Here is a 27,884-nt window from a genome sequence, read left to right as displayed (position 1 = left end):
CACACACACACACACACGCACACACACACACACACACACACACAGAGGCAGGCAACAATACAAGGAACAAACCTCATCGGTATCAGAATGAACAGGGTTCAGTGATTTACTCAAGGATACTTCAGCGTGAAGTCAGGAATTGCCTGGTATTGAACCAGGAACCTTCCGGTTTCTAAGTGGCAATTCTACCTCCTGAACCACTGCCAGCCCTTTGCATTGTGCTGTCACTTCCAATCAAAGCCAATTGACCTCATTTGAAGAGAATTATAGAGCACTGTGTGTGTGTGTGTGTGTGTGTGTGTGTGTGTGTGTGTGTGTGTGTGTGTGTGTGTGTGTGTGTGTGTGTGTGTGTGTGTGTGTGTGTGTGTGTGTGTGTGTGTGTGTGTGTGTGTGTGTGTGTGTGTGTGTGTGTGTGTGTGTGTGTGTGTGTGTGTGTGTGTGTGTGTGTGTGTGTGTGTGTGTACTGTATGTGGCGATGAAGGGATTGAATTAACAGGTCTCCAAAGGTCTCCCCCCTGTGAGAGCGGTCCGTTCGGGGGCTTTGAACCAGCCTGATGGAGAGATGAGAGAGCGCTGCTCTACCACTTCCTTAGATGTGTGTGTCTTTGATGTGTAAAGACGCCTCGGACAGGCCAGGTTAAGACTAGAATATTAAGGACATGTTTGGAATCATCAGCTAATAACAAGAGGCAGTAGAGTCTGTATTCCACTGCATGCTTCCAGCTCAACTCGACTCCACACGACTCCATTTGCTTTACGTATTTGCCACTGCAGATAGGACTAGGGGACAGGGGTGCTATATCGTCTTAGTGGGAATTAGACAGACTGGCTTGATTTGGGACAGTTTATTTGGACTTTCCAAACGGCGCTCGTTTCGCTTGTGAACCAGGGTCCGTTTCTGATGTGCCGACTAAGCCTCTTCTGTACAAACACTCCAGAACCATTACTCCCTGCACTTAGAGCACATGATCCCTCATTTAAAAGGACATAATTCCTCTAAAAGTCCAATTTACAACAAAGTGCTTTTCAGCATCTTCTTATTAAATCAAGAGAGACCGGTAAGTCCCCACTTTTTAGAAACAGTGTTATTAACCACTTATACCATGACCGGAGTGTCCCAGGGCTCTACACTAGGCCGGGTAGGCCCCTCAATGCTAAATATATTTGCCAAAAATAGCAGTTCTGCAAGCTAGCTTCTAGATATTTTCACCAATCTGTTCATCCCAGAATTGCAACAGTAGAGTTCATGTGGTTAAGTCAGACACAGTCTCCACTGCATATCCTAATCCTATATGTGACAGCAGTCACTGGTGCTGTGCTGGTGTCACATTCGCAGGTCATTCTGTCGGACAGGTGCTGCTGTGACCATTGTGTGACCACACGCACACACACGCACACACAGTAACTGACGCAGTGCCACGTACGGCCTCCTGCCAGCTGTGATTGATGAGATACAAGGGGACGCGGGTGCTAATCGTTCTTGTGTATTGGAGATAATGACACTTCCAGTGGCATTTGTATGGTTGGTGCTAGGAGGGGCGAGTGTGGCAGACGGATGGTGGGCGCAGGGACACTGAGGCTGGCATTGTGGCTCCCGTGCGCCGCGGGAACACTGAAAGAACCCTTTGTCACCCTGGTTTCAGATTAGTCTGAACTCTGAATACAGAGGGAAGAAGAGGAGAGCGTCCTGGCTGGGGCCTGGCAGACAGAGAGGGAATGAAATTGGTTTAAAGGAACGAGGGAGAGAAAAGGCTTAGTGAGAGTAAATAAGCCAAAGTGGTGCAGAGTCAGACGCCACGTTTTTCTGGGACAGCTCAGCTAATCATATTGAGTGACTCAATTTAGTCATGAAATGGAGCAGACAGGTGGGTTCTTCTAACTAGCCTTTTGTGTTGAAGGTTGTCTTACTCTCCGCTTACATACCGTATGTACAAAGACTGTTGCTCTAGTTGGAGTAAAGCACGTGGCAGGAGCAGTAGTACGGCTTTAACACGGCCTATAGGCCCCAGGTCTTATTTGAAGTGGAGACTACAGTATATAATGTTCCTTGATGTGATTTAAGGTAAAGATCTGTGGTAGGGCTGGTTCATAAGCTGGTGAGAGTCCACATGATAATGGCTCATTGTTGACCCCTCCGAACCTGGTAAACACATCACCATCAATCACTGGAGCGTACAGTCTCTCTGCCAGTACACAGCCCCGCTGATGGGTTTATTTAATGTTTTACTGGGTGCTGTTTTTCTTCGTTTGTGTGAACCAGAGAGAACGAAGACGAGTAACGCCAACAATCAATTGCTTTTACAGCTATTCGTTAACTGGATTGTCAATGTTTAACGATTTTAATGGTTTACAAAATATAAACCATATAATCCTCCCGTGTAGTCGCTGAAGCATAACCCTCCCTATGGTCCACAGGCCTATAGCGTAGGCCCCGGAGGCTGATCAGCCCCATCCCTGTGCCACGGTGCAGTCGACAGGATTAGACCCACACAATGAAGCAGTAACGTTGTAAGGAGGCGCAGACTAACGTGCGTGACTCCATTAAATCCAATCTCATGTCATGAGACGGAGTGTGTCTTCACTGAACACGACTGCCTACAGCTCCCTGCAGAGCAGCAGGGATTCCCTTCGCCGGAGGAAAGGATCAGTGCTGTCTTTCTTTCCTTTCTTTTTTTTAATGGTTTTTTTCTTTTGTGGCTTTCGCCTTTATTTTATATTTTTTTATGGAGGGGCAGACAGTAGGCTGACAGGAAATGGGGAGAGAGATGGGGGGGAAGACATGCAGTAAAGGCCATCGGGATCGGATTCAGACTGGATTACCAGCCAAGGTGCCTGGACCATTGAGCCATGGCCCAGGCCTTTCTTTCCTTTCTATTCACGCTTTTGCATGAATCTATATTATCTCCACAATAGTAGCATCACTCAGAAATCTCACAGTATGTAGGTTGATATGCTTTAGGGTGAACTTGGTGCATATACAGTACAGTCCCTGTGCCATAATTATGTTTTCAGGTGTCAACCAATCCCATTGATTGAACCGTATTACAGTATACAGTGGGTCCCTATTCTTTTGTCAATCACCGTAATGAGGAAGTCATTCAGCTGTTAAACGTTATTGGGTTTTTTTCCCGCCTCATTGTCACTGTGAATAGAGCTCTTGGCCATTACGCATCTCTGCTAATTCCTTTATTACCCTTCAACTGGAGGGATTATAGACCTGTCATAGGAGAGGGAGGAAAATGAGCTCGGTTGAGTGAATTAGGATGAAATGGTGTCCTCTTGTTTGTGATGGTCTGGAGGTGGTCTACTGAGGTGAAGAACCACTGATATAGAAACATAGCTTTATCAGAAAACTGTCATGATGTCAAAATGGGTTAAGCGTCCAGATGTTTTCTCGACCTGCTGTTTTAATCTGCCTAACGATCACTGTGGGTGGTCAGATTGATGGTTATTTTTAGCTCCATCTCCCAAAGACATTTAAAAGATTTGCCATTGATCCCTAATGGAGTTTGTCTTTTGGCCTCAGCTTAGAAGAGGAGACGGCTGAAAGCGTGTCATATTTGATTTGGGGTTTTTTTAAGCCCTCCCATCCAGCGGCTACCAAGTTTTAAGTAGTTTTCCATGCTCGATCGATGATATGGTGAACAGCTCTCAGCAGGCGTACAATCCACGCTCCAAAATGAACACACACACACACACACACACACACTCTGAGCGAAACACTTTTCACTTTGCAGTCTATTTGAAAAACCTTATGACCTTGACTGTGTCTCACCTCCCCCCTTCCCTAATGCATTGTGGGTAGATTGTATAGAATGACACCACTTGCGGGCAACGAGGAGGATAAAAGCAGATCTGCTTTCACTCTTGACAGCCCCAGAGGTTCATTATTCCTCGGCTCTAAGGTTTGATTTATATTTCGTTGTGGCCGGTGCGGAACACTGACAATAGAGGATCTTATAAGCTGCTTACGGTATTTGGGGTGCTCGGGTGAAGTACCTGTCCCAATTCCACCGCAGTGCATCTGGCTTGGACAAGCGTCTATATTTATAATAGACCATATACTGTATATACAGTTGGCCGTGTTCTGGGGGAGGGAAGTTGCACGGTGAAGTTGATTGTCCATGCACGTACTCTACAGGCTAGCGGGGATGTTGACCGGGAGGAGTACTATAGGATGGAGGCGCTACACAGTGGGGGCTCATCCTCACTGACAGGTGAGCCAGTAGGACAGAACAGTACTATAGGATGGAGGCGCTACACAGTGGGGGCTCATCCTCACTGACAGGTGAGCCAGTAGGACAGAACAGTACTATAGGACGGAGGCGCTACGCGGTGGGGGCTGCTCCTCACTGACAGGTGAGCCAGTAGGACAGAACAGCAGTGGGAGGAATTAATTGGCATAATGACTTGATTGGAAATAATCGACTTAATTGACTGAAGTCCTCCGGGGTTCTCCGCTAGTATTTCACTCTACACTCATTACACTCTGAATCTCTTCGCTTGGGAATAGCCAATCTGCAAGTAGAGAAACTGGAGGAGAACATGTTAATAAACTGATGCCTGATTCTCGGGCCCACAGAATAGGGACGCTTGGGTTCAAGTGGTTAACAATTTAAACCCTATACTTAGTTGACCGGCGGTCCCTCAGGGCTTTACACTAGTATTTCCCGAAAATATCCGTCTATTTTCCCCAAATGTTCACCCCACGATGGGATTGTTAGGATTCAAGTGGTTAATGGGGGTTGTCTCCTCGACTCTCTGCTCGACTCCCTTGAAGATAATCACAGCCCAGCTGCATCCCATTTAATGGCGGGCCGACGTGAAAGACACACTGTTTCACGGGATCTTCTGGGATGTTCCCATTGAATTCCGACGTCGGGTTGTAGATGTAGGTCAAAGTCTGTCCCCTGAATGTCCATCTGATAGATGGATCTGATGGGACTAAGTGTCTGTCTGCCAGACGAAGGAATTCAACTGTGCCGACTGTAAAAGCCAACTGACACACTCCCAGTGGAAAAGCAATGGAGAGAGAGTGAGGGGGAGAAAAACAGTGAGCATTTGACTGAAATGGAGGTCAGTGGTGTGAGAGAGCATGAGGACACAGCAGAGTGAGAGAGAGAGCAGAGAGAGGATAGAGGGAGAGAATGGAAAGAGACAGAGCGAGCACTTGAGTCGAAATGGAGGTTAGTGGAGTGAGAGAGCTTGAAGAAACAGCAGAGAGAGAGAGAGAGAGAGTGATATTGAGCTTGTCTGAGTTGTCATACAGTATCAGTAATCTCATTCTGGGCCGACTGGGAGTCTGCAGTACTGGAAGGAAACTATAGAGAGGAAAGGATTAATAAATTGATGCCCGGTTCTCTGTTAAAGTCTCTGCTCTATGCTTAAAACACACCTAATCTGTAACTGTGTTAAACTCTTAAACCCTTAAACTCTTCCACCGTGATTTTAGGCCGTTTCTATAGAGCTGGTATTTTTGAGAAGCTCTAACGCAAATATTTCAGAATTTTGCTGAGACTTTAAGCTGGATAAACCAGCATATGGCGTCAAAAGCCGTTTTAATGCTGAAAATCATATTTCTGGCAAAAAGCAGGAGGTCGGTGCGGTGCATGGGTACAGTAGACCACTGTTTCTCAGCCTCGGGACCACCAGGGGTCGAAATTGACCCTCGTGGGTCTGTAACTCTGAGAGTGTAGAATTAATTTGTACACTTCTTTGTACAGAATAAATTGTTCTGTACGCGACCACCCAATTCATGTGGAAATGGTGGACCTTGACGTGAAAAGGGTTGAGAATCACTGCAGCAGACCAGTGAGTGTGTCACTGGAAGGAGGTTGGACTCCTGACCTGCTGACCTAGATCATCATGGCAACCGCGAAAGAATCAAGGATCCGTTCTCCTCATCCATTCAGTTTTCTTTTTAATGCGAGCTGGGCTCTTCTATGTCTGTGTGCCTACTGTGAAGGCCGGTATGTAGTGTATATGTGGGTGGGAGAGTCTGGGGCAGTCTGGGCACGGAAGTGTTGGAGGTGGACGGGGTAGAAATTCTAGAAAAAGATGTTGGCGTCTTTGGCGCTTTGCTTCCGCTGCTTAAGGCCGATCGATTTGGAGTCTCCAGAACACCGCTTCCATGTTCTCTGAACTGAGCGGCACCACTATCATCCGGTCCCCTGTCTAGGACTTTTCTATGGTAGTCGTATCTCACACACACACACACACACACACACACACACACACACACACACACACACACACACACACACAATGGTTAGGGAGCTACCCAGAAACATGATTAATAATTAGCTGATAATGATTAGTTAAGTGTGTGTGTGTGTGTGTGTGTGTGTGTGTGTGTGTGTGTGTGTGTGTGTGTGTGTGTGTGTGTGTGTGTGTGCACTAACCAAAAATGTCTTTGTCAATGAATGACATCCCTTTAATGAGATGTCTAAAGGTGAAACGTCACTTGTCACTTAAACTAGGACCCCCATGACACACAACACAGCCTTCGACCCTCTTGACACACACACACACACACACACACACACACACACACACACACACACACACAGTACACACCATACCACACACTGTCATACATACCCACTATTACCCAGGGGTCCAGGTCCCTCGGCTGAGTAAATGTTATTCACATTTCTAGGACAGGGCGGCTCTGTGGCGTTTACTTTACAACCAATCAGCTTGCGTCCCACAGACCCATGCCCCTCCCCTGGGCTCTGAGGACCCCCGCCATGTGTTTAGAGTAGCAGGGTGAAAGGTCAGCGCGTGGGGCTGCATCGTAATCAGTTTGGGAGGAGGTTTCTAATCAGAGTTAGTGGTGGTCCATACGACCTGCAGCTGAGACTTGTGACCTTGACCAGGAACAGGCCTGTCCCAACAGCTGGCACTCCTTTTTTACTGTATGTCACTGTCGGGTGGAAGCCTTGTATGTCCAAAACTGTTCCTTTTTAAATTATATTTTGATTAACATTGTGAAAATAGCCGATCTACAAACTCACAACGTGTCACATCGCTATGCGTTATTAGCTTGTAGATCAGCTAATTTTACTATTGAAATACGGAGATAAAATGTTTCTGCCTGACAGTAACGACATGACATGACAATGTATGAACAACCCATTTACTCTTACATCTTGCACATTCAAATAATTTACAGGAGGTCCAAAAAATGGAATCAATTAATTGTGAAATAAAAATAGTTAACTGCAAATTAAACTGACTAGTAATCTACTGTAGTAAAGGGGTGAAAAAAGGACTCAAGGTGACTAAAGTTAAAGAGTTTGATGGCTTTTTTTCCCCTAACCCTAAATAAATGAATAGATTCTTTAAAAAGACAATGACGGGGTATAATGGGATTGGGGTTGGGTGGGCGTATACGATGTATGGGTGCCTGTGGCAACCTCAGACAAGCAGCTGGCACTCCTGAACAAAAAAAGCAATTCATCATGGTTTTTGTCACGATTATGTTACTTTGCTTTGTACCTGATTAGATTTCAGTCTAACTCACTTTCCAGTTCTATATTGGTTACACATGTGCCGTTATGGCACCAGTTTTCAACCACACGTCCCATGCTGCACAAAATAGTGCAATTGGAAATGTTACAAAAATCGGCAAAAAAAAAAAGTCAAACTTTTCTAAAACAGCCGAAATTGCAGATAGTAGAGAGTTTGTAGACCAGCTATTTCTGCTATTTAAAATCTTTCATCTTACAATGAAGTATATATCGGGCTAAAATGTGTAAAATGCTGTATATGCTTAGTATATAGAGGCAGGCTTGATCTCTATGTTAATCACACATGCATTATTCAGTAATGCACCAACGCTGCATGGTGCTTTGACGCAGGCTGCAAAAGACTGCGCCCGCGCTCATTGGACATTCGTGAACCCGAGTCCTATTGAATATTAATGCAGCTTCAAACGTCATTCTCCGTCATACAGTAGCTGTGTACATGATCATGACAGTGATGAATAATTACACACGGCTAACGAGCCAGCTTGTTCGCCTCGTCACCTGGGGAGTTATTTAGCAACACTTCAAAACATCCCATTTCCTCCCCAGATTTGGCCATGTTTTAGCTGCGGAAGTCTCTTGAGCTAGATTAGTGGGATATTTCACAGTGTTAACAATCATGTTTTTAACATTGTCTTTTAAAAAGAAACATCTATTTAAGAGCACTTCTATGAACAAGATATCTTCAAACGTTTATTTGCATATTTCATTGAGACACGTGAACCTTGATTCTGCATTCACACTAGCGGCGTCAAAACGACAGGCAACCAGTCATTTTAAGTGGAAGCCACTAACGACATGAAGATACAAAAGGATGCCCGACACTTGTGTGACACGCTACAAAAGGAAGTTAACCTGGACAAGTCAATCATGACATGTTTATCTTTCAGCATTTCTAGACCCCTTCTCTCTCCTCACAATTACTGAAAAGTTGTAAATGGAAGAGGTATCTGGTGATGCTTCAAGGTTTAGCCGTTTGGTCATGCTTCAAGGTTTAGCCGGTTTGTCTGCATTAGTGTCATCGCAGCGCGAGGCGACCATGAGCAGGTCAAGGTTAAGTTGTCTCACTCAAGCACATCAAACCTCTAACCTGCTTAACTGACTGTCTCTATAAACATCTGGCCCGCCCTCCACCACCAGGCTGTTGTCACACTCACTCAAGTTAATATCACTAATATCCCGTCAAATATCACACATTTGCCCTGATGAGTACACATACTGTAGGCACATTGAAACCTTAACAAAAGCCTTAACACATATTTTTGCATCGAGGCTGCACTGCAACTATTTAATTTTTCCATGATTAAAATCACTACAGCCTGGTGGCTCATGGTCTTACACGGCGACAGCCTGTGAGGATTGACGTCAGATGATGAGAGAGAGCATGGATTGTGTTGGGGTGAGGACACCTGGCGCGGGATTGTGATGCTAATTGTCCCCCTGTCGGTAGGTCAGTCCTGTCGGATAAAGAGAGAAAGGCACTCGTCTCACACACTCACACACACACACACACACACACACACACACACCATACCGTACTGTAGGTATACTATCTGCACAGATGGAGAGCGCCGTTCTTTTACTCCTGTCTCTCTCGCACACACATTTGGCAACTGTTGCGATAGATAACATGACGTAGTGCCGAGGGAATCCTTTGTCTCCTGTGCTACCAAAAACGATGTGACACGTTACACCATTTCAACACACACATAACACACACACACACACAACACACACACTCACACACACACACACACACACACACACACACACACACACACACACACACACACACACACACACACACACAATGTACATGCACATAAACAAAGAAAACACATGGACAACATACGGTACAAAGTTCATTCAAAACACAAATGGGTACAGATATCAATATCAAAATGCTCTCCTCCCTCTCTCTCTCTCTAACACATGTGCGTGTTCATTCAGCCGCACTGAGAGGGGTGAGGCCCACCCTCTGTCGTCGCATATCTCCTTACCTCAGTACCACGCACACAGCTGCGGGCTAACACATCTCCCACCCTGCTCTGCCCTCCTGTGGGATTCTTAAATTGCACGAGGCGAGAGGCAGGGCGGCCGAAAGGAGGGTTCAACGTTGAAGGATTAACAGGCATTAAAGCTCCAGTAGTTACTGCATTCTATGCGCATTGTGAGCTTGTACAACCAAGTTGGTATACCTGAGTATACAGTTACAGTATCCCTCTGGCTCTCAGTTTGTCTGTGTGTCTGCCAGTCCAGAACATGGAAGTCTCTCTCTCTCTCTCTCTCTCTCTCTCTCTCTCTCTCTCTCTCTCACACTGCTCTTTATATTATTAATTAATGGAGGTTGTCCAGTGCAGGTAGCAGATGCACTTACTTGCTTACTTGTGTTACCAGCATTTGCACTGCTCCCTAATAACAAAACATGACGTTAAGCATAATTACTGCAACTGTGGATCATCCGTCGCTGCAGTGTGCAGTCACACCTTCTCAGGAATGTCGATGAACGGGCTGCCTGATGGAGGGGAAAGGAACTGGTTGGAATAACGTGTTCCTTCCACCCGCTACGTCCAACCAGGGAAACTCCCCCCTGTCAGGTGTAAAGGAGCAATTTGGCATGAGTTCAAGTCCGTTGCTCTCCCCAGGTTGGCGGAGGGTGTGTAGAGCCCAGGATCACATTAGAGAATTGACACAGGGGTGAAAATGGGTTACAAAATCGTGGGTTAAATAATATAATAATAATAAAAAAAGGAATGTCGATGAATTTCAAACATGGATTGCATTTTATATTTTATATTGCAGTCTGACAAAATAAGGACGCAAATTCTCGATGTCTTTGTTTTCCTCGTGCCTGCACAGGATCTGATACTCTCTGTGGTGTCATCACAGTTCACTGCCACAATGGTGGTGGCCCACTGCCTTAACAGACACCTGGGCCCTCATTTATCAACCGTGCGTACGCCAAAATATGGGTGCACGCCGAAATTGCCGACATTTTTGACATTTACCAATTCCGCCAAAGCTTGAAATTGAACGTGACAACGTTGAAAATCCACGGTTGCTCCTCACCTGGCGTACGCATTTTTTTTCTGTCTTACACAAGCGGAGCAGCCTTGTCTGAACTGCTGACACTGTCACGGGCATCAAAACATATGTTTTCACTCCTAAAATGTTAATATAAAACGGTATGTGTATGTAAAAAACAAAAGAGAGATTTCCAACTTTACAAGTAATTAAAATCGCGCAATTAAAAACAATATAACATGTTTACAATGTATTAGTTTGTGCTTAATCAAACACTTGTTATGCGAGCGCACTTGTGAGATGATTTTGGAGCGCATGCGGACGCGGTGATGCGGCATATGCGATTATGATATTATTATTTTTTTAAAGGCATGAATGGACTGCACGCCTTTATTTCCAAGTGACAATGACAAGCATACAATACAGCTTGCCTATTTGTAGTAAGTACTAGCAGGCTATAGGCGTAAGGGGCTTAATCATTCACCATTTATAAGTGCTTAGACAGTTTTGACAGTTCAGATAAAAGCGAGATCATTTTCGGGGCTCGGGAGGACGGGACCGCGGCGTGCGTCGCCAACACATACCAGCGCAAGCGGCAAGCCTTCATCCATATGTTTATGATTCGTTCATCAATGATCAAATCACTACATAAACGTTGATTGTGAACTGCCTTGAGGACATGATAGCCTATCTCTCATGCAGGCATGTCACCCACAGGACTTTAATATCACAGCAGTGCGCAGTATCACGCCTTCGCCGTGCACTGCGCACGAATGGGTAAAATTAATATAGGCCAGCCTACAAAAACTAATTCCATTCATGGCGATGCGATGTCGATGTGTCATGTATATGCGTGCATGCGTGGACATGACAGCAAAGCAAGCGAGGTGAGAGGAAAACAGACAGGGTAGGCCTACAACTTTATTTAATTCATGCAGGTGTTCGTTCTTTATTTAACAAGACACCAGTGGGCTTGCAAGTTGCGTGTGCTTCTGCGTGTGTGTGTGTGTGTGTGTGTGTGTGTGTGTGTGTGTGTGAGAGAGGTGCGTGAGGCGGGCAAGGCACGGGAGAAACCTTTTTTCCATAGTAAAAACTTGTTTCCATGGTTCCCACAGGTCGTAATTCATGTGTTCAGTCGCAAAAACGAGGGCGAGGCTTGATTTCATAGGGCGTGCCAGATAGATTTCAGCCGTCACATTTATTAACGTCAGGACGAAATTAAGGAAGGATCAGCTGTTTGCGATCACTTTATAAATGCCGTGGCGACGTGGGTGTACTACGAAACCTGCACTCGAATCTGTGGCAGATTTTACACTCGATTGATAAATGAGGGCCCTGGTGCCTACACACACACACACACACACACACACACACACACACACACACACACACACACATCAAAGGCACCATACTGTATACTGTACTGTACATGCCAGGGGCTTTAGGGCCAGATGGGCATACATCCTTATCCTATAAGATTTACTATGCTAAATGTATTGCCGTGAGTGACACAGATGAATCCCATCGATGAGCCCCCCGACCCAGATGGAAACGGTGACCGCTGACTGACCATCTCTCTCTCTCTCTCTCTCTCTCTTCTAACAGAACCACCAGGTGATGGAGCTGCAGAGGAACGGCCTGCGGGATGACATCAAGGAGTACAAGTTCAGAGAGGCTCGTCTGCTGCAGGACTACACCGAGCTGGAGGAGGAGAACATCTCCCTGCAGAAGCAGGTGTCTGTGCTCAAGCAGAGCCAGGTGAGAGATACACTGTGTGGTGGGGGAGAGTCCTGTGTGGTGGGGGAGAGTGCCGTACGGGGGAAACAGTTGTGCCTTTCTTTGTCCTTTGTTTCAGGTTAACAGCATTATCGCATTTAAAAAGACTCCTTATAGACTGAGACTTAAGAAAATAGAATTAGTCTTTGCCGTGGCTCAGCGGTCCAGGCACCTTGCCTGGTAATCCAGTCTGGCAGTGTGCCGCGGGTTCGACTCCCGATCCCGACGGCCTTTAATGCATGTCATCCCCCATCTCTCTCTCCATTTCCTGTTAGCCTACTGTCTATCCCTCTAAATGTACAAATGGACCCATAAGGTCCATTCCGTTCCATTTGAACACTCAGAGTTACAGACCTGCAGGGGTCCATTTGGAACCCCCTCAAGGAACCCTGAGGGTCCTTGGACCCCATGTTGAGAACCATTGATATAAACATTCATGAAGAAAAAGTCACAATGCATATAAGTGTAAAAAGCATATCAAATTCATAGATTCCACCAGCATGCAGCACTATAGCATACTGTACAAATACTACATTCAGCTGAGTTGGCTCATCAGAGACACATTGTAGCCGTAGCTAGAGGCAGCTTTTCTGAAGTCTTTGATAACGCACGTGTACACACACGCGCACGCGCACACACACACACACACACACACACACACACACACACACACACACACACACACACACACACACACACACACACACACGCACACAAGATTTAATTTAGATGAAAACCTCACTTAGATTTGGCAAATGAACCACCAGAACGAAATGGGAGATCCTCACAGTTGATTGCACAAAAACACATTGCTCAACTTCATTCAAATGACGTGACTAGAGAAATTCTATACATAATAGCATGCACATAATAACTGCATTTCCAAGTATGGTATTTCCATTCATGGACTGGGAGTATTTTATTACGTTTGCCCTTGTCACTGGTTCCAAGAAACAAAGATATGACTTGACGGTGAAATCTTATCTGAAAGCGGAAATGAAATGGTGGAACTGTAGATCGTCATCTAGGTTAAATCTGTATTCTCATATCTGGTTGAACAGTCATGGACCAGATATTATGTGTATATTTGTTTGTTATATCTGTCTATATTGTCGCTGTTTGGTGGAAACCCCGCATGTTCCAATCTATCCACCAGTTATTATTTGTCTCAAGCTCTTGTTAATACTTTTCATTGGTTTATTTATAAACCCAACCCACAGTATTAACTACTTTTTGATCTGCTATTTTTGCTCCTTTTCACGAAACTCTCATTCGACCAACTAGGGCATTCATTTTACACATTAATTAAACGCCCTATAAAAAGTTGAAATGTGCAAATGCAAGGTTTCTGCCTGACGTCGACAATATGTTATGTTATATCTGGTGTAGTACAGTATACAGAAACAGTCCCAAGGTGAATTTTCTTTGAATTCTTTAATTTACCACAGGTAAATAAATGGATAAAACTAAGAAGATGCACCTTGTGCGTGCAGACTATTTCTATAGACTGTTCACTGAGAGTCTCAGGCTGTCAGCTCAGGACTTCTGTCCCCTGGTATTTGGATGCTATGTCCGTGTACTAGTGTAAATCGCACCACTAACGTGTCCCCTGCTTCCCTGGCCTTTTACAGGTGGAGTTTGAGGGTCTGAAGCATGAGATCCGTCGTCTGGAGGAGGACGGCCATGTCCTGAACAGCCAGCTGGAGGAGGCCATCCGCCTGAAGGAGATCGCTGAGCGGCAGCTGGGAGAGGCTCTGGAGACCATCAAGACCGAGAGGGAGCTCAAAGCCTCCCTGAGGAAGGAGCTGTCCCACTACATGACCATAGGAGACTCCATGTACCACAGGTACTAATCACTACATGACCATAGGAGACTCCATGTACCACAGGTACTGTCCACTACATGACCATAGGAGACTCCATGTACCACAGGTACTAATCACTACATGACCATAGGAGACTCCATGTACCACAGGTACTAATCACTACATGACCATAGGAGACTCCATGTACCACAGGTACTAATCACTAGTACTACATGACCATAGGAGACTCCATGTACCACAGGTACTAATCACTACATGACCATAGGAGACTCCATGTACCACAGGTACTAATCACTAGTACTACATGACCATAGGAGACTCCATATACCACAGGTACTGTCCAGTGTGTCCACTACATCAGACCGGCATGGCTGGGAGTGGGCTGTGCGTTGTATTTGCGCATCATCATACCAAAACATGGTCGACAGTTGATTGGCCTCATCAAGTAGCCTAACCGCTGCTATATTATTATATCACATTATATAACATAATGTTATATCATTGTCATTGACCATCTTATTGATCTTGGTAACGCGTTATAGATTCACACTTGGGAAAACTTGGGATTCCATTCTTGCGTACCAGTGGGACATGTCCCGTGTACCAGTGGGACATGTCCCGTGTACCAGTGGGACATGTCCTGTGTACCAGTGGGACATGTCCCGTGTACCAGTGGGACATGTCCCGTGTACCAGTGTACCAACACATACCAGTGGTTGGGAATCTCTGCACTACATGACCATACGAGACTCTTATCCTCTTATCTCCATATTCTTAACTTTTAGCATTTTTAGTTTTTTTGTAAATTAACGCCCTAACTGATCTTCACTGCAGCGTCACACAAGACAAAACATCAAATGTAGCAGATCCACAAGCTCAAAACGGTATACAACCAATTATAAAATAGGACATACTGTAAAGGTGGTTGCACACTGGGCGCGTTTTTCGGAAAACCGCTGGAGAAACGCAGCAAAAAATCCGAACCTTAGTTTTAATCATACTACTAATCGATTTAGTTGATTTACATAAAAACAAAAAAAAACAATTTGATGATATATAATAAATGAAAAAGGTTTCTTCTTGATTATTCGGTTAATCAAAGAGTATAATCGCTAACGATATCATGCCGCCCTGTTTTCAAAATTCTCTCTCTCTCTCCAAACGTCCAGCCCACTCAGCATCTCTCTGGACGGTCTGAAGTTCAGCGACGACGCCGCCACGGAGCCCAACAACGACGAGGCGCTCAACGGCTACGAGAACGGCTTCAGCAAGCTGAGCGGCGCCATCACCGACAACAACCGCATGGCCACGCCCAGCAAGCAGGACCTGTTCCGCCCCATCCCCAGCCTGGTGGACGACCTGCTCAGTGAGCTCAACATCACCGAGATCCAGAAGCTCAAACAGCAGCTGCTGCAGGTTTGTTTTACGACAACACACAACCATTCACCATTCTAGAACAGTCATTCCCAACCTGTGTGGCATGTGGACCCCAATTAATAATAATAATAATGAAAGATTTCATGTGATAGTTTCATGTGGGGGGGGGGGGGAAACAAATTTTCATTGTGATACTAAAGGTCCTTGCACACTGCTGTGTAAATAAAAATAAATTTTCGTCCAGTCGGCAAGGACATTAACTGCGAAACTACCATACTATGCTACGCTAGTTCCATTGATCCAAGCCGGAAACAATGGCTTGATTAATTGATCTTTAAAGATAAACGTGCTCTGAAAATGCATGGGCCCACCCATCTGCCCACGTAACATGGGCCCACCAATCTGCCCGCTTAACATGGGCCCACCAATCTGCCCGCTTAACGTGGCCGCTGAAGGGCTGCCGTGTTAAGTGGTCAGATGGGTGGGCTGTGATTGTGAACCCTTTTGGGATTTTCAAGTGGGCCCTGATGCAGAAAAGTTTGGGAACTACTATAGAGCATTCTGTCTTTTATTTTATCTTGGTGTTATTCATGTAAAATTCTGTATAATTATAGTCAATGTTTTTGTTCAACTATAAACACAACAACGTCCCATCATATTATCCGTAACGTAACCCACCCCCCAATTCCAAATAATTGTAAATGACATGCATACTATACACTGGATGAAAACCGGGATAAACATTAAACATTAAAATCATTGGATGTCAGCATACATTTACATTTTCAACATATCTTCCAAGAAATCTGTACCTCAAACATTTTAAGACTGTTGTGTTCTGCTGCAATTTCACTAACTGCATTCAGCTGGGCCTTTACCTATATACTAATGGCCTTGTTGTTGTTCAAATATAGATTTTTCATAGAGTCAATAAAATCTAAAGGATCATTTAGCTTTGAGACCAGCCTTATCCTGTGGTGGTCTTTCATTGCACAAACATGGATATGGATATACTGTAGTGTGTATATATATAGGACAAATTAACTGGAATTCCCGAATTACACCATACACTGTATTTACAGATCACTGTAAATGACGCATTTCACCTCACAGATGAGGTGAACCCTTAATGGCACACATCAGTCTTCCCACCAGAGGAGGTTGGGATATTTCCTCGATAGAGGACTTGTTTGGAAAGGCTCCATCCATCTCATTATGATGCATTATGTGTCACTGCCCCTTGCAGCCGATAAGCAGATCAATAACGGACCACTCACACACGGTCAATAAAGCACCGGGGCACTTCCTCTACGATTCCTTTCCATTCCATACATTATGATACTTGACACTCCTTTTTACTGTAATGTCTAAGCACTGGTGCAACAGCAGCTCATATAGGCCATCTACACGCTAATGGTGCGATGAAATGTGGTGAACTTGTGAGCTTGCAGATCTGCTATTTATGACCTTTAAAAAGATATATGATGGTAAGTGTTTTCACCACAATTCCTAAAGGCTGCATACTCCTCTCAAACATGTTTGGTGTGGTTCTTCAAGACAGTCATGTCCTTCTTACGTCACTAACGTCAGGGAGTCAGTGTGGAGTCATGTCCTTATTGAGTCAGGGAGTCAGTTGGGGTGTGAGCTAGATCCTGTTCCAGGCTTCTAGCCACATCTAAAACCCTGTTAGATACCCCCACCCCGCCCCCATCCCAAGGGGGTTGAGCTTTGAGGCAGCAGGTGGTGGTACCAGCAGGAGGTGGCACGAGCGGGTGGCGCCACCAGCTGCCATCTGCCAGATCGTCCCATGAGGCCACGCTTGATCAATCACACAGAATCAAGAGCGGTTTTATTCGTCACCTACTTAATACAAGTACAGTACAAGCAGTGTTGGTAGGATCTGTTCTACAGAACCATACCGTACCATACCGTACCATACCATACCATACCATACCATACCATACCATACCATACCATACCATACCATACCATACCATACCATACCATACCATACCATACCATACCATACCATACCATACCATACCATAGTATTACAAATAAAATATAGGTAAAAATTCTGGATGAGATGGTGGTAAAAGAAGAGATGAGAAGAATTTGTGTATTGATGGTGTATTGATTAGTGTATTGATGGTGAGTGTGTCTGGCTCAGACAATGTGTGACAATGCCCCGGTGACTGCGTCACACTGCCAGGCCATTCCACAGATTCCAGACAGTGATCAGGACAGGAGAAACCAAAGCTTATTTACCTTAATGGCCAACGCTTTGTTGCCCTTCTACCTCCTCACCTAGTTAGTTCTATTGATTAGTGACGCACTCTGTCGCACTGATCAATAACGACAGCCAATCCGCTCCTTGTACGCACAGCACCTGAACTCCCCAATGCCGTCTAGAATCACATCTAAAATGGCTGTTGAGGGAATTGGATGTGTGCCGGATGCCCTTTAACACAGATCCCCTCTTCCACATTTAGGTCATGTCACTCTGCATTAGAGCTTGCTAGAGGTAAATACACACAGACTTCCTTAACATGCCAAATGGTCCAAGCAATGACCAGCGTTCCCTGCAGCATTACAGTTTGCATCATATACTGCACACTTTCTGCAGAGGTTATTGTTTGATTGACACCATTATAGAACAATGTTGCAACTACATGCAGATGCACGTGACGAGGTCACCTGAATTGTCATTGTGTTTTAATTTCACCTTTATTTAACCAGGCAGACAGTTGAGAACAAATCATTATTTACAATTGTAGCCTGGGTGGAAAAGAAGCAATATGTCATATATAGTCTTAGAATCAATAAAACAGAAACATAGACATCAGTGCAATATCCAGTTAAGACAATAAAACAAGCAGCGCTAACTGTCTGAATGATGAGCATAGTTTATTGTACCATCATGTCATCCTTCTAATCTTCCTTAGTTTGAGTGCAGCAATCCTGGAGTGCGGAACTGTAAAATTACTGTAGTTGGCCCTTGAACTTGTCAAGGATGGCATTCCGTTAATTAAGCCGTGGCTTCTTCTATGTGGGTGACATTCTTCCAGATCTAGGCCTGTTCTGTAAATGTTTAATAAGGATGAACATGACTGAAATGCTTTTAGATTATTCAGTGTCCAGGCGCGTGTGCATGTACTGTAAGGGGACCCGCCCTGGTCTCTGCCAGTGCTGAGCTGAACCTATTCCAAACACTCCTCAAGGTCAACGCTGACCGGGCTGCTCGGCTGGCCCGGGGCGGGGCGGTGGGGCCAGCCTCGCATGCTTCACCAACACAAGTGCATTGTGGGTATAGGGTTACAGGACATGTGATAGTAATTGAAAGCGTAGGACCTAATGCACACATCTAGCTTCCAGAGTGTCCCTCCAGGGGCCGTGTCCAAAGAAACCATCTTCTGAGCTGCCAGAGCCTTTCTGCCTTGCATTGCTGTGGTAAAGGCAGAGCGTTGCATTTCACAGTGCTCTGGGCACCAAAGTACAGTTCAACTTTTGAGAGAGGAGTGCCGCACATCGATGCCACTTTCCCATGTAGAGAGCAGTTGGAGAGACACGCCCACAAGCTTATTCGTGTCAACACCTCCTAGAAAAGTCTGTCTGATTGCATTAAACAACGTTAAACGACATTAAACTCACTTTGCCAAGTCACTTTGCCTACTTGCCACTCGATATCCCATACACTTCATGCATGCGCATACCCTCTATTGGGTTTTCACAGAAGCATTCAATATCTAAGCAGATACAATCAAAGAATAGCTTCATATTTCATAAACATTGTAATATAACACTAATCCGAATCGGTTAACACCCAAGGAAGACTCACAAAGTCACAATAAAAGAAAAGAAAGAAACAAAAATCTGAAAAAAGGAAAAAAACATCAGTCAGTTAAGTCGCGTCCATAACACTCTTCTCCGTCTCTCCTCGCCAGATGGAGCGTGAGAAGGTCAACCTGCTGTCCAACCTGCAGGACTCCCAGAAGCAGCTGGAGCAGGCCAACGGGGCTCTGTCGGAGCACCAGGAGAAGGTCAACCGCCTGACGGAGAACCTCAACACCATCCGCAAGCTGCAGGCCAGCAAGGAGCGCCAGTCGGCGCTGGACAACGAGAAGGAGCGCGACAGCCACGAGGACGGGGACTACTACGAGGTGGACATCAACGGGCCCGAGATCCTGGAGTGCAAGTACAAGGTCAGAAACCTGTTCTTTCCTCTTGTTGATGTGGTGTTTGGACTAGTCTAACAGCAGTGGATATTGCAAATGGGCCCCCAAGTAATTGGCTAAACACTACGATTTTAATGATAACATTTATAAAATGTCATGGTATTTTGGCTTTACAACTTGAATGTAAAGAGAGAATGTGATACTGATGAATAGGAACTTAATGTCCATTGACTCGAGCCAGAACACAAATAAAGTAAAGCATGCTCTCAAAATGCATGCGTGTTTTTTTCACGATTTTCAAATGGGCCCTGAATCCACAAAAGGTTTGGAACCGTTGTTCTCCACGTTGTGGTGTCTGAAGCGGGTTGCTAACGGCGTTTCTTCTCCAGGTTGCGGTGTCTGAAGCCGGTGAGCTCAAGGAGGAGCTGAAGACCCTGAAGGCCGAGTACCAGAGCTGTCAGTCCCGCTACGAGGAGGAGAGCAGACGCCTGGAGAATGACGTCACCACGCTGGGACAGAAGCTGTCAGTGCTGGAGAAGAGCAGCCGCAAGGAGAGTGAGGAGAAGATCAGGCTGGAGAAGGAGCTACGCAAGGTGAGGAGCAGACTGTGAATTACTGATAATTACTAATAATTGTTATATTACAATTAATAATTATAATTTTAATTATTTTGAATTTGTATTGTCACCACACTCTATACTGGGTGCAGGCTTTTACTGTTGCAGTTTAAGAGAGTAGAAATGGAAGAATAAAAAGGAGAATAAAAACATGGAAAAAAAAGACGATAATATAAAATGCAGGTTAAATTCAGTAGCATGGGCCCGGACGGTTATCTCAACCGCCTGGGCACCAGCTGGACACAGGTTCGACTCCCGAGCCAGACGGCCTTTGCCGCGTGTCACTCCCCATCTCTCTCCCCCTTTCCTGTCTAATTACTGTACCCTATCAATAAAGGCAAATTATCTTTAAATTCAGCATGTACACACACAGTACCTGTGAATTACAAGTCCTAGATAAAAAATATACATGCAGAATTCAGTATAATAACCTACCCAATCTATAAAAGATAAGGACAACAAACAGTATTTCTTTGTTGTCGTCAGAAGTCTAATGGTATCACCAGCATATTCCGTGTGTCTTTTTGTGTATTAATCGTTGCTAAACCATGTGTTCCGCTGTGCGTGTTCAGGTGAGCGACGTGGCCGGTGAGTCTCAGGGCAGCCTGAGTGTGGCCCAGGACGAGCTGGTGACCTTCAGCGAGGAGCTGGCCACCCTCTACAACCACGTCTGCATGTGCAACAACGAGACCCCCAACCGCGTCATGCTGGACTTCTACAAGGAGGGCAAGGGCGGCCGCAGCAGTCCCGAGGTCCGCGGCCGCCGCTCGCCCATCCTGCTCACCAAGGGCCTGTTCCCCGAGCCCGCCAGGGCCGACGATGGAGCCCTGTCACCACCCCTGCCCTCCCCGGTACGCCTCTCACAATTATTATATTTAATACATTGTATTATACTTAATTACGTATTATATTAGTTATATCTGTCCTGTGCACGTTTTGTTTCCAAACGCCTAGAAGCCAAACAGAAATGTAATTTCGATGCACACGTTCCGACGTTAATCACAATTATACATGTACGACTATGTAGTCAGTCGACTAAACTTTCATGATCATGACGACAACCCTAGGGGTCGGACTCCCGGCGCGAGCCCATGAACATCTACAACCTGGTGGCCATCATCCGCGACCAGATCAAGCACCTGCAGCTGGCGGTGGACCGCACCACGGAGCTGTCCCGCCAGAGGGTGGCCTCGCTGGAGCTGGGGACCGTGGCCGACAAGGACAAGGAGGCGTGCATGGCGGAGATCCTCAAGCTCAAGTCCCTGCTTAGCACCAAGCGGGAGCAGATCGCCACGCTGAGGACCGTGCTGAAGGCCAACAAGCAGGTCTGTCCACCTGTCTGTGGCTCTAGTCTGTCCACCTGTCTGTGGCTCTAGGCCTGTGGTCTGTCCACCTGTCTGTGGCTCTAGGCCAGTGGTCTGTCCACCTGTCTGTGTCTCTAGTCTGTCCACCTGTCTGTGGCTCTGGGCCAGTGGTCTGTCCACCTGTCTGTGGCTCTAGGCTAATGGGTCTGTCCACCCGTCTGTGGCTCTGGGCCAGTGGTTCTCAGACATTTACCCCATAACTCTGAGAGTATACAAATTGAACCAAATTAATTATGGACATGCAAGGGTCCATTTGGAACCCATTCAAGGAAGCCTGAGGGTTGTTTGTCATTTTCTTTTTTTAAAACTTTTAAATGTCTGAAAATACACTAACAGGAATCCAGCATTTTATTAGCAAAGATGATGTGTAAACAAACAAAAATACTTAACCCATACCATAGTCACTTAAAAGAAAGACCTGTGGAAATTGTGAAATACTTCCAAGCTAGTCTCAACTCTCAACTCTCAAATGTTGTATGGAAGGCTTTCGTTAAAAAAGAAGAAGCCTGAATACGTTAACTTAAAGGTGATATAGGCAAGTTTTTAGCCAAAAATCAAAATATTTATCTATCTATATTTGTGGCCTTATTCCCTCTATCTTCCCCTATATTTTGATGCTGAGCTGCTGCCCTGTAGACATACACTCTCCCTTTGTCTCCCTCTATGTGTTTGTATCTGTTTATATCCACTGTTGTTTGTGTCGGGACGTCAGGAAGTGTGTTGGGAGGAGGGTCTGTGTGGGGGGTGACGCGGAGTCTTAGCCAATCACAGCGCGAGGGTGCGTACAGGTACAGCCCGCATATCACCGGTCCAGGCCCTCACTCTGTTTCCATTTCAAGAAAATAACGTGACATGGCGGAGTCAGCGGACGCTTCGACTTTACCAAAGAAAAGAAAGATTTTTGAAAGCAAACGTGTGGCAGACAGAGCTCGATCCAAAACCAGAGTAAATCTGGGTGTTGCGTTTCTCCGATGGCGTGCGTTGAAGGAGAGGCTATCGAGGACCATGGATATATCCAGCGACGCGGAGTTGGGAATGTATCTTTTAGACCAGTATCCGATGATTTCATCAGGTATCCGATGAAATTAATTATTTTACGCTGATGCTGCCGATAAATTTCCACCGATGATTCTGCATGCACTGCAGGTTCGTGTCCGTGTCCTGTGCGTGAGTCCATGCGCGTCCGTGCATGCATGCTTCTGTGTACAAACACTGGAAACTTGCCTATATCACCTTTAAAGGCCCCTGCTCTAGTAGGCTCTAGACAGTTCGTCTTAACAGGCTCCATTTTGATCCCTGACACTATTCCTTGAACAGCAGAAACAGGGAGGCGGCTTGCTATTTCAGCTAGGATCAGCTGCTGCAGACTGCAGAGCACATGCACTGCAGATCCATAACAAACACTGCCGTGCACGTGCGTGTTTTTGTGCGCGTGTGTGGTGGAGACTGCAGTCTTGTGGCGTCAGCTGCCAAGTGACTCTGTGCCATGTGGGTGGGTGGACGAGAGGAAAAGACCCCCAGGGAACTAAAAGACCCCAAACGAGGCAGGAGGTGCCGACAGTTGTTACTGTGACAGATCTCTGAAAGACATGTGTGGTTTGTTATGTCTGAACATTAGAACAGGACAGAGACATGAAAACCTCGTGAAACAAACACACACGTGCACATACCTGTGTGTATTTTTCTTTTAATTAACAGCCAACAAACCAACTGAGGGGTGTGGCGAGGTTTACTACTAGGTCACAAGGCCGCTTTGATGTGCCACGCCGACGCAGCAGGGAACAAAGGCCTTGTGTGGCTCACATGCTTCACCTTTCCTGTCTGATTCATTTGTTTTGTTTCGGTGTGGTGTGTTCCCACAGACGGCGGAAGTGGCGCTGGCCAACCTGAAGAGCAAATACGAGAACGAGAAGGCCATGGTGACCGAGACCATGATGAAGCTGAGGAACGAGCTCAAGGCGCTGAAGGAGGACGCCGCCACCTTCTCCTCGCTCAGAGCCATGTTCGCCACACGGTACGTTCATTTACACCAGCTGTTCTCAAACCTTTGTCATGCCAAGGAGCCTCATATTCATACATAGGTATTTGGCCACAGACCCCCACATCTGAAAAGGGTTACTTTTTGTCCCAGGGACCACCAGGAAAAGAAATTGGCAGATGTGCAAGCTTCCCAATATCAGACAATACTGTACATCCACACGTTGGTGAAGTTGTAACCAAACAACAACATAATATTAGAACTATTTACATGGTATATCAATAAGCAGATTGATTACTAAGTGTGTCATGATGATGATACCATCTGTCTATTTTTGGCACATTTAATCCATTGTTAAAAACACTACATATACAACATTTGACTACACTACATAAAACTAAGCTTAAGCCATGTTTATTATAATGTAATCCATATAACCATATGGTTGCTTTCTATGTGTATTCATTATATTATTTCAATATGAAAGGATATTATTAGAAGGATATTATTGTTTTGGGTCTATGAATGTGGGCCATGGAGGGATGTACATTGATGTTAGGGTTGTAATCCTGTCGTATCATCATCAGTGTTTTGGAGCAGTTCTGCAAGGGGTGCACAGATACTAACCCCCTCAGATGCTCGTTAAGCTTTGTGATTCCTATAAGAAGCAGGCCAAAGGTTCTGTTGTAATCCTCTACCTCGGCATGGTGTGTGTGTGTGTGTGTGTGTGTGTGTGTGTGTATGTGTGTGCTCAAATTATTTGATGAATTTGACATTTCCAGTGGCTAGTGTAAAAGTATTTTTTACTTTCCATGCAGTAGTGAAATCATCTCTGACCAAACAGTACTCTGCAATATCTTTGCGTCACTTTGCAGCTGCCAGACTTGCTTGGAAGCTAAACATAGGTAATGGCAAGTTATCATGAACTTTTTTATTTTATTTTATATGTTTTATGGAGGGACAGAAATGGGGAGAGAGATGAGGGGAAGACACGCAGTAAAGGCCGTCGGGATCGGGAGTCGAACCCGCGGCACACTGCCTGACTGGATTACCAGTCAGGGCTCATGTGGTTAAGACGACACCCCTACAATCCGCAGGCAAAGCTCAAACTGTGCCACCGGGCAGCAGGAGCAGAGGATGAACACTGGGCATTCCCCACCCTGTCCGTGGCATGCAGAAATTCATTCAGGTTTCTCTGAAGTGAACTCCATATTACCTGCAGCGCCCTTGGCAATTAGAGACGTGCGGAAAAACTCCCCCGTCGGCACATACGAGAGTTTGTGTTGTCATGACGATTTGGCGCAGTGCAGTGCCAGATGGTATAGCAGGAGGGATGTGGGTGTTATGCTAAGCTATCTGGACTACAAGATGCACATGTAGCAGGAGAAAGCCCTGCGCCTCCTCTTATCTCACTCTCACTGCTAAATATAATCTGTTGTGACAGTGTGCAAGGTGGAAATCTGCCTCTTAGGGGACTTTTCTTCCTAGAGCCAGGCCAATGTACTTTTTGACCACATCGGTATCGGAAATAATTCAGGCCATGTGTCAAAAAATGTTAACCCCTTTCAATCTGATGTCCCTATTTTGAGCATGTCTTTAAAAGTGAAACAAAAATAATACCGGTAATAAAATAATGGCTGATATGTTAGCATGTGTAGATTTGCTATTATTGATGACATTTTCTCAAATCTAACGTCATCACGCTATTCCAGTATTTGATTTCTAGCGTTTTCACTACAGGGAAATTGTAATTCCGCCAGTACATTCCGGAAATATTGAAAGGAAGCTTGCCATAAAATTGTGAACACCAAAACTGCCGCCACACAAGATAAGTGCCCGTCTTCTCATGAGATGGATCTCAAAATGCCCACTATACTTCCTGCACTTTGGTTACGTGAAAACAGGGTGGATTAGAATTGATAGAATATCGGTCAAAATATCGGTAACCTTTGATCTAGGACTCTCCAAAAATGGGATTGGTATATCGGGGCTGAGAAAGCTGTCATCGGTCGGGCTCTTATACTTCCCTCCGCTCTCCAGGCAGGCGTCCATGAAGAAACATCACCTCTCGCTATCAGGGCAGGAAGGGTGCGAGATAAGATAGGCGGTTCAAGTCCGGTCCGTGTCAAGTCCCTCTTTCCTCTTCATGATAGCACCAGCCTGGACCCACAGGAATGCACTTACAGTAGCATCTACCCCCCCCCCCCAGTGTTCTACCATGTAAGGTGATGGACACATAATGTGCTGTGCCCCCCGGCACACTGACCCACTTAAACCAACCGTTTATCCGTTTATTTAACGGATGACAGCCTCCGTTCTCGTCTTTCGGGATGTAGTTCCAGACTCTCCATAGCATTGAGAGATTGTGGAAGAGTTGTAAGACTACTATTCACATCATCTCTCATGTACTTTGTTGACCGAGGTCCCCCTGGGGGGGGGGGGGGGGGGTTCTATACTAAGTCCATTCCTTTTCCCCCTCTACAACTAATCTCTTTGCCAAAATTAGACAATTACATGCTCACAGTGCTTTGCAACGATTGGCTATTTTCGCAGAATGTTCGCCTATTCTGAAAACGTCATAATAATTTAACAATTAAAATCATCTGGGGTCCCTGCCTGCCTGCCTATTTCACTGCGTATGCAATGTTGTGTTTATAGCTCAGACTCAGTATTGGTATGTAAATTCAACCCTATTAGTGAGTGGGGTATGGGTAGGGAGGCAGGGGGGGGTATAGGGGGACTCTTTGATAGGCTGGGGGGACCCCGTTGGTCCGACGTTTCCCACACTCCCCCATCCATCCATCCATCCCCCTCTCACCTCATCCTCTGGTTTGGTGGGACGAGGGGGCGGCGGGGCTTTAATAAAGCCCATTCTGAGTGGTCTTTCTCATGCTAATCGATCAGTCCGTGAAGGTAGACTTCTTCTAGTGAAGTTGAGACATGGTGAAGTGTCTCCGATATGAGAGGTGTGGTCCCGCACACAAAGAAGATGAAAGAGTGAAATTAAACGGATTTGTTGCCTTTCTGTGGGATTAGTGTTGAGTTATACGTTATGGCTGGTGTGATTTTACTGCCAAAAATGCATATACATGCATGTACATGACCATATTATATTTGTATGTATCTGTCAAAAGAATAAAACACCAAAATACCCGATACAGTTTCAACACGCTAGACAAGTAAAATGTGTGTGTGTTTGTTTGTGCGCGTGTGCATGTGTGTGTGTGTATGTTTCTCCAGCTGCAGTCTCTTGTGGTATCATATTACCCATAAACCCCTGCTGCCCCCTAGCATTCCTCAGACATGCCTCCATGCAGACATGTCTGGACATGCACACATTGTCATTAACAGCCATACAGGACCCCCACCTCGTACAATACATGCATACATACAGTACATACATACATACACCCTTTGTGCATGTTTCTCTTTCTTCCATTCATAAGCTCTTTTCATTTTTAATTCCTTTCTTTGTCTATTCTGTCTCTGTGATGTCCTACCTACCGTGACGTATGTGTGTGTGTGTGTGTGTGTGTGTGTGTGTGTGTGTGTGTGTGTGTGTGTGTGTGTGTGTGTGTGTGTGTGTGTGTGTGTGTGTGTGTGTGTGTGTGTGTGTGTGTGTGTGTGTGCGCTTGCGCACGACTTTAAGTGTACATGTGCGTACGTATGTGTGGGAGTTTCAGATAGATCCCTTCACTTCAGCTAAGTTATGTGCCATGCATGATGGCATGTTTGGGTGCAGCTCCTCTTTATGTTGCCGTGTGTGTGTGCGTGCATATGTGTGTGAAAGCATATCTCCTAACCCCTGAGGTTACTGTAAGTGATTCCAGAGAGAAGCTGAGCCCCTAGCTGTCCATCAGTGCATTCAATGTAGTGACTGTTCATCCACAAAAGACCCCCTCCTGCCCCCCCACAACCCCCCCACCCCCACCAGTCCCAAACCTACACCCCACCAGAAGGCCAAGAAGGCTTCCATTGTACGCCCTCAGTCACTACTAGAACGGAGATTCCTCTTTTATTGGTTTATTCTTTATCCCGGGAAAACCCATGGCCTTGCATCTCCCAGCAGCCGTCCCACCATCTTAAGGGGGCGCTGCCCCTACCCAGGGAGTCCCCCCCGACTCACACTGCGTTTAATGAAGCATCACTGATCCCTTTGTGTGTGTGTGTGTGTGTGTGTGTGTGTGTGTGTGTGTGTGTGCACGTGTGTGTGTGCGC

The 27,884-nt window shown here is 45.7% G+C and overlaps 1 protein-coding gene across 4 annotated transcripts in view; it reads left to right on the top strand.

The window, feature by feature from the left end:
* LOC308315637 (protein bicaudal D homolog 2-like) overlaps window positions 1-27,884 on the top strand; it is a 66,084-nt gene that overhangs the window by 28,785 nt on the left and 9,415 nt on the right. For all 4 annotated transcript variants that reach the window (XM_080763718.1, XM_080763717.1, XM_080763716.1 and 1 more), the window contains exons 3-10: window positions 12,159-12,311; window positions 13,961-14,175; window positions 15,325-15,571; window positions 19,477-19,734; window positions 20,097-20,300; window positions 20,897-21,175; window positions 21,392-21,649; window positions 23,551-23,702. In XM_080763718.1, the coding sequence (XP_080619844.1) occupies window positions 12,159-12,311; window positions 13,961-14,175; window positions 15,325-15,571; window positions 19,477-19,734; window positions 20,097-20,300; window positions 20,897-21,175; window positions 21,392-21,649; window positions 23,551-23,702 (1,766 nt within the window). The remainder of the gene's footprint in view (window positions 1-12,158; window positions 12,312-13,960; window positions 14,176-15,324; window positions 15,572-19,476; window positions 19,735-20,096; window positions 20,301-20,896; window positions 21,176-21,391; window positions 21,650-23,550; window positions 23,703-27,884) is intronic.

Source organism: Protomyctophum bolini, assembly GCF_963924005.1.
Source record: "Protomyctophum bolini genome assembly, chromosome: 5".
In the NCBI taxonomy this organism is placed as follows: Eukaryota; Metazoa; Chordata; class Actinopteri; order Myctophiformes; family Myctophidae; genus Protomyctophum; species Protomyctophum bolini.
Note: the sequence above shows the minus strand (reverse complement) of the source record. Positions and strands in the feature narration are given on the sequence as shown.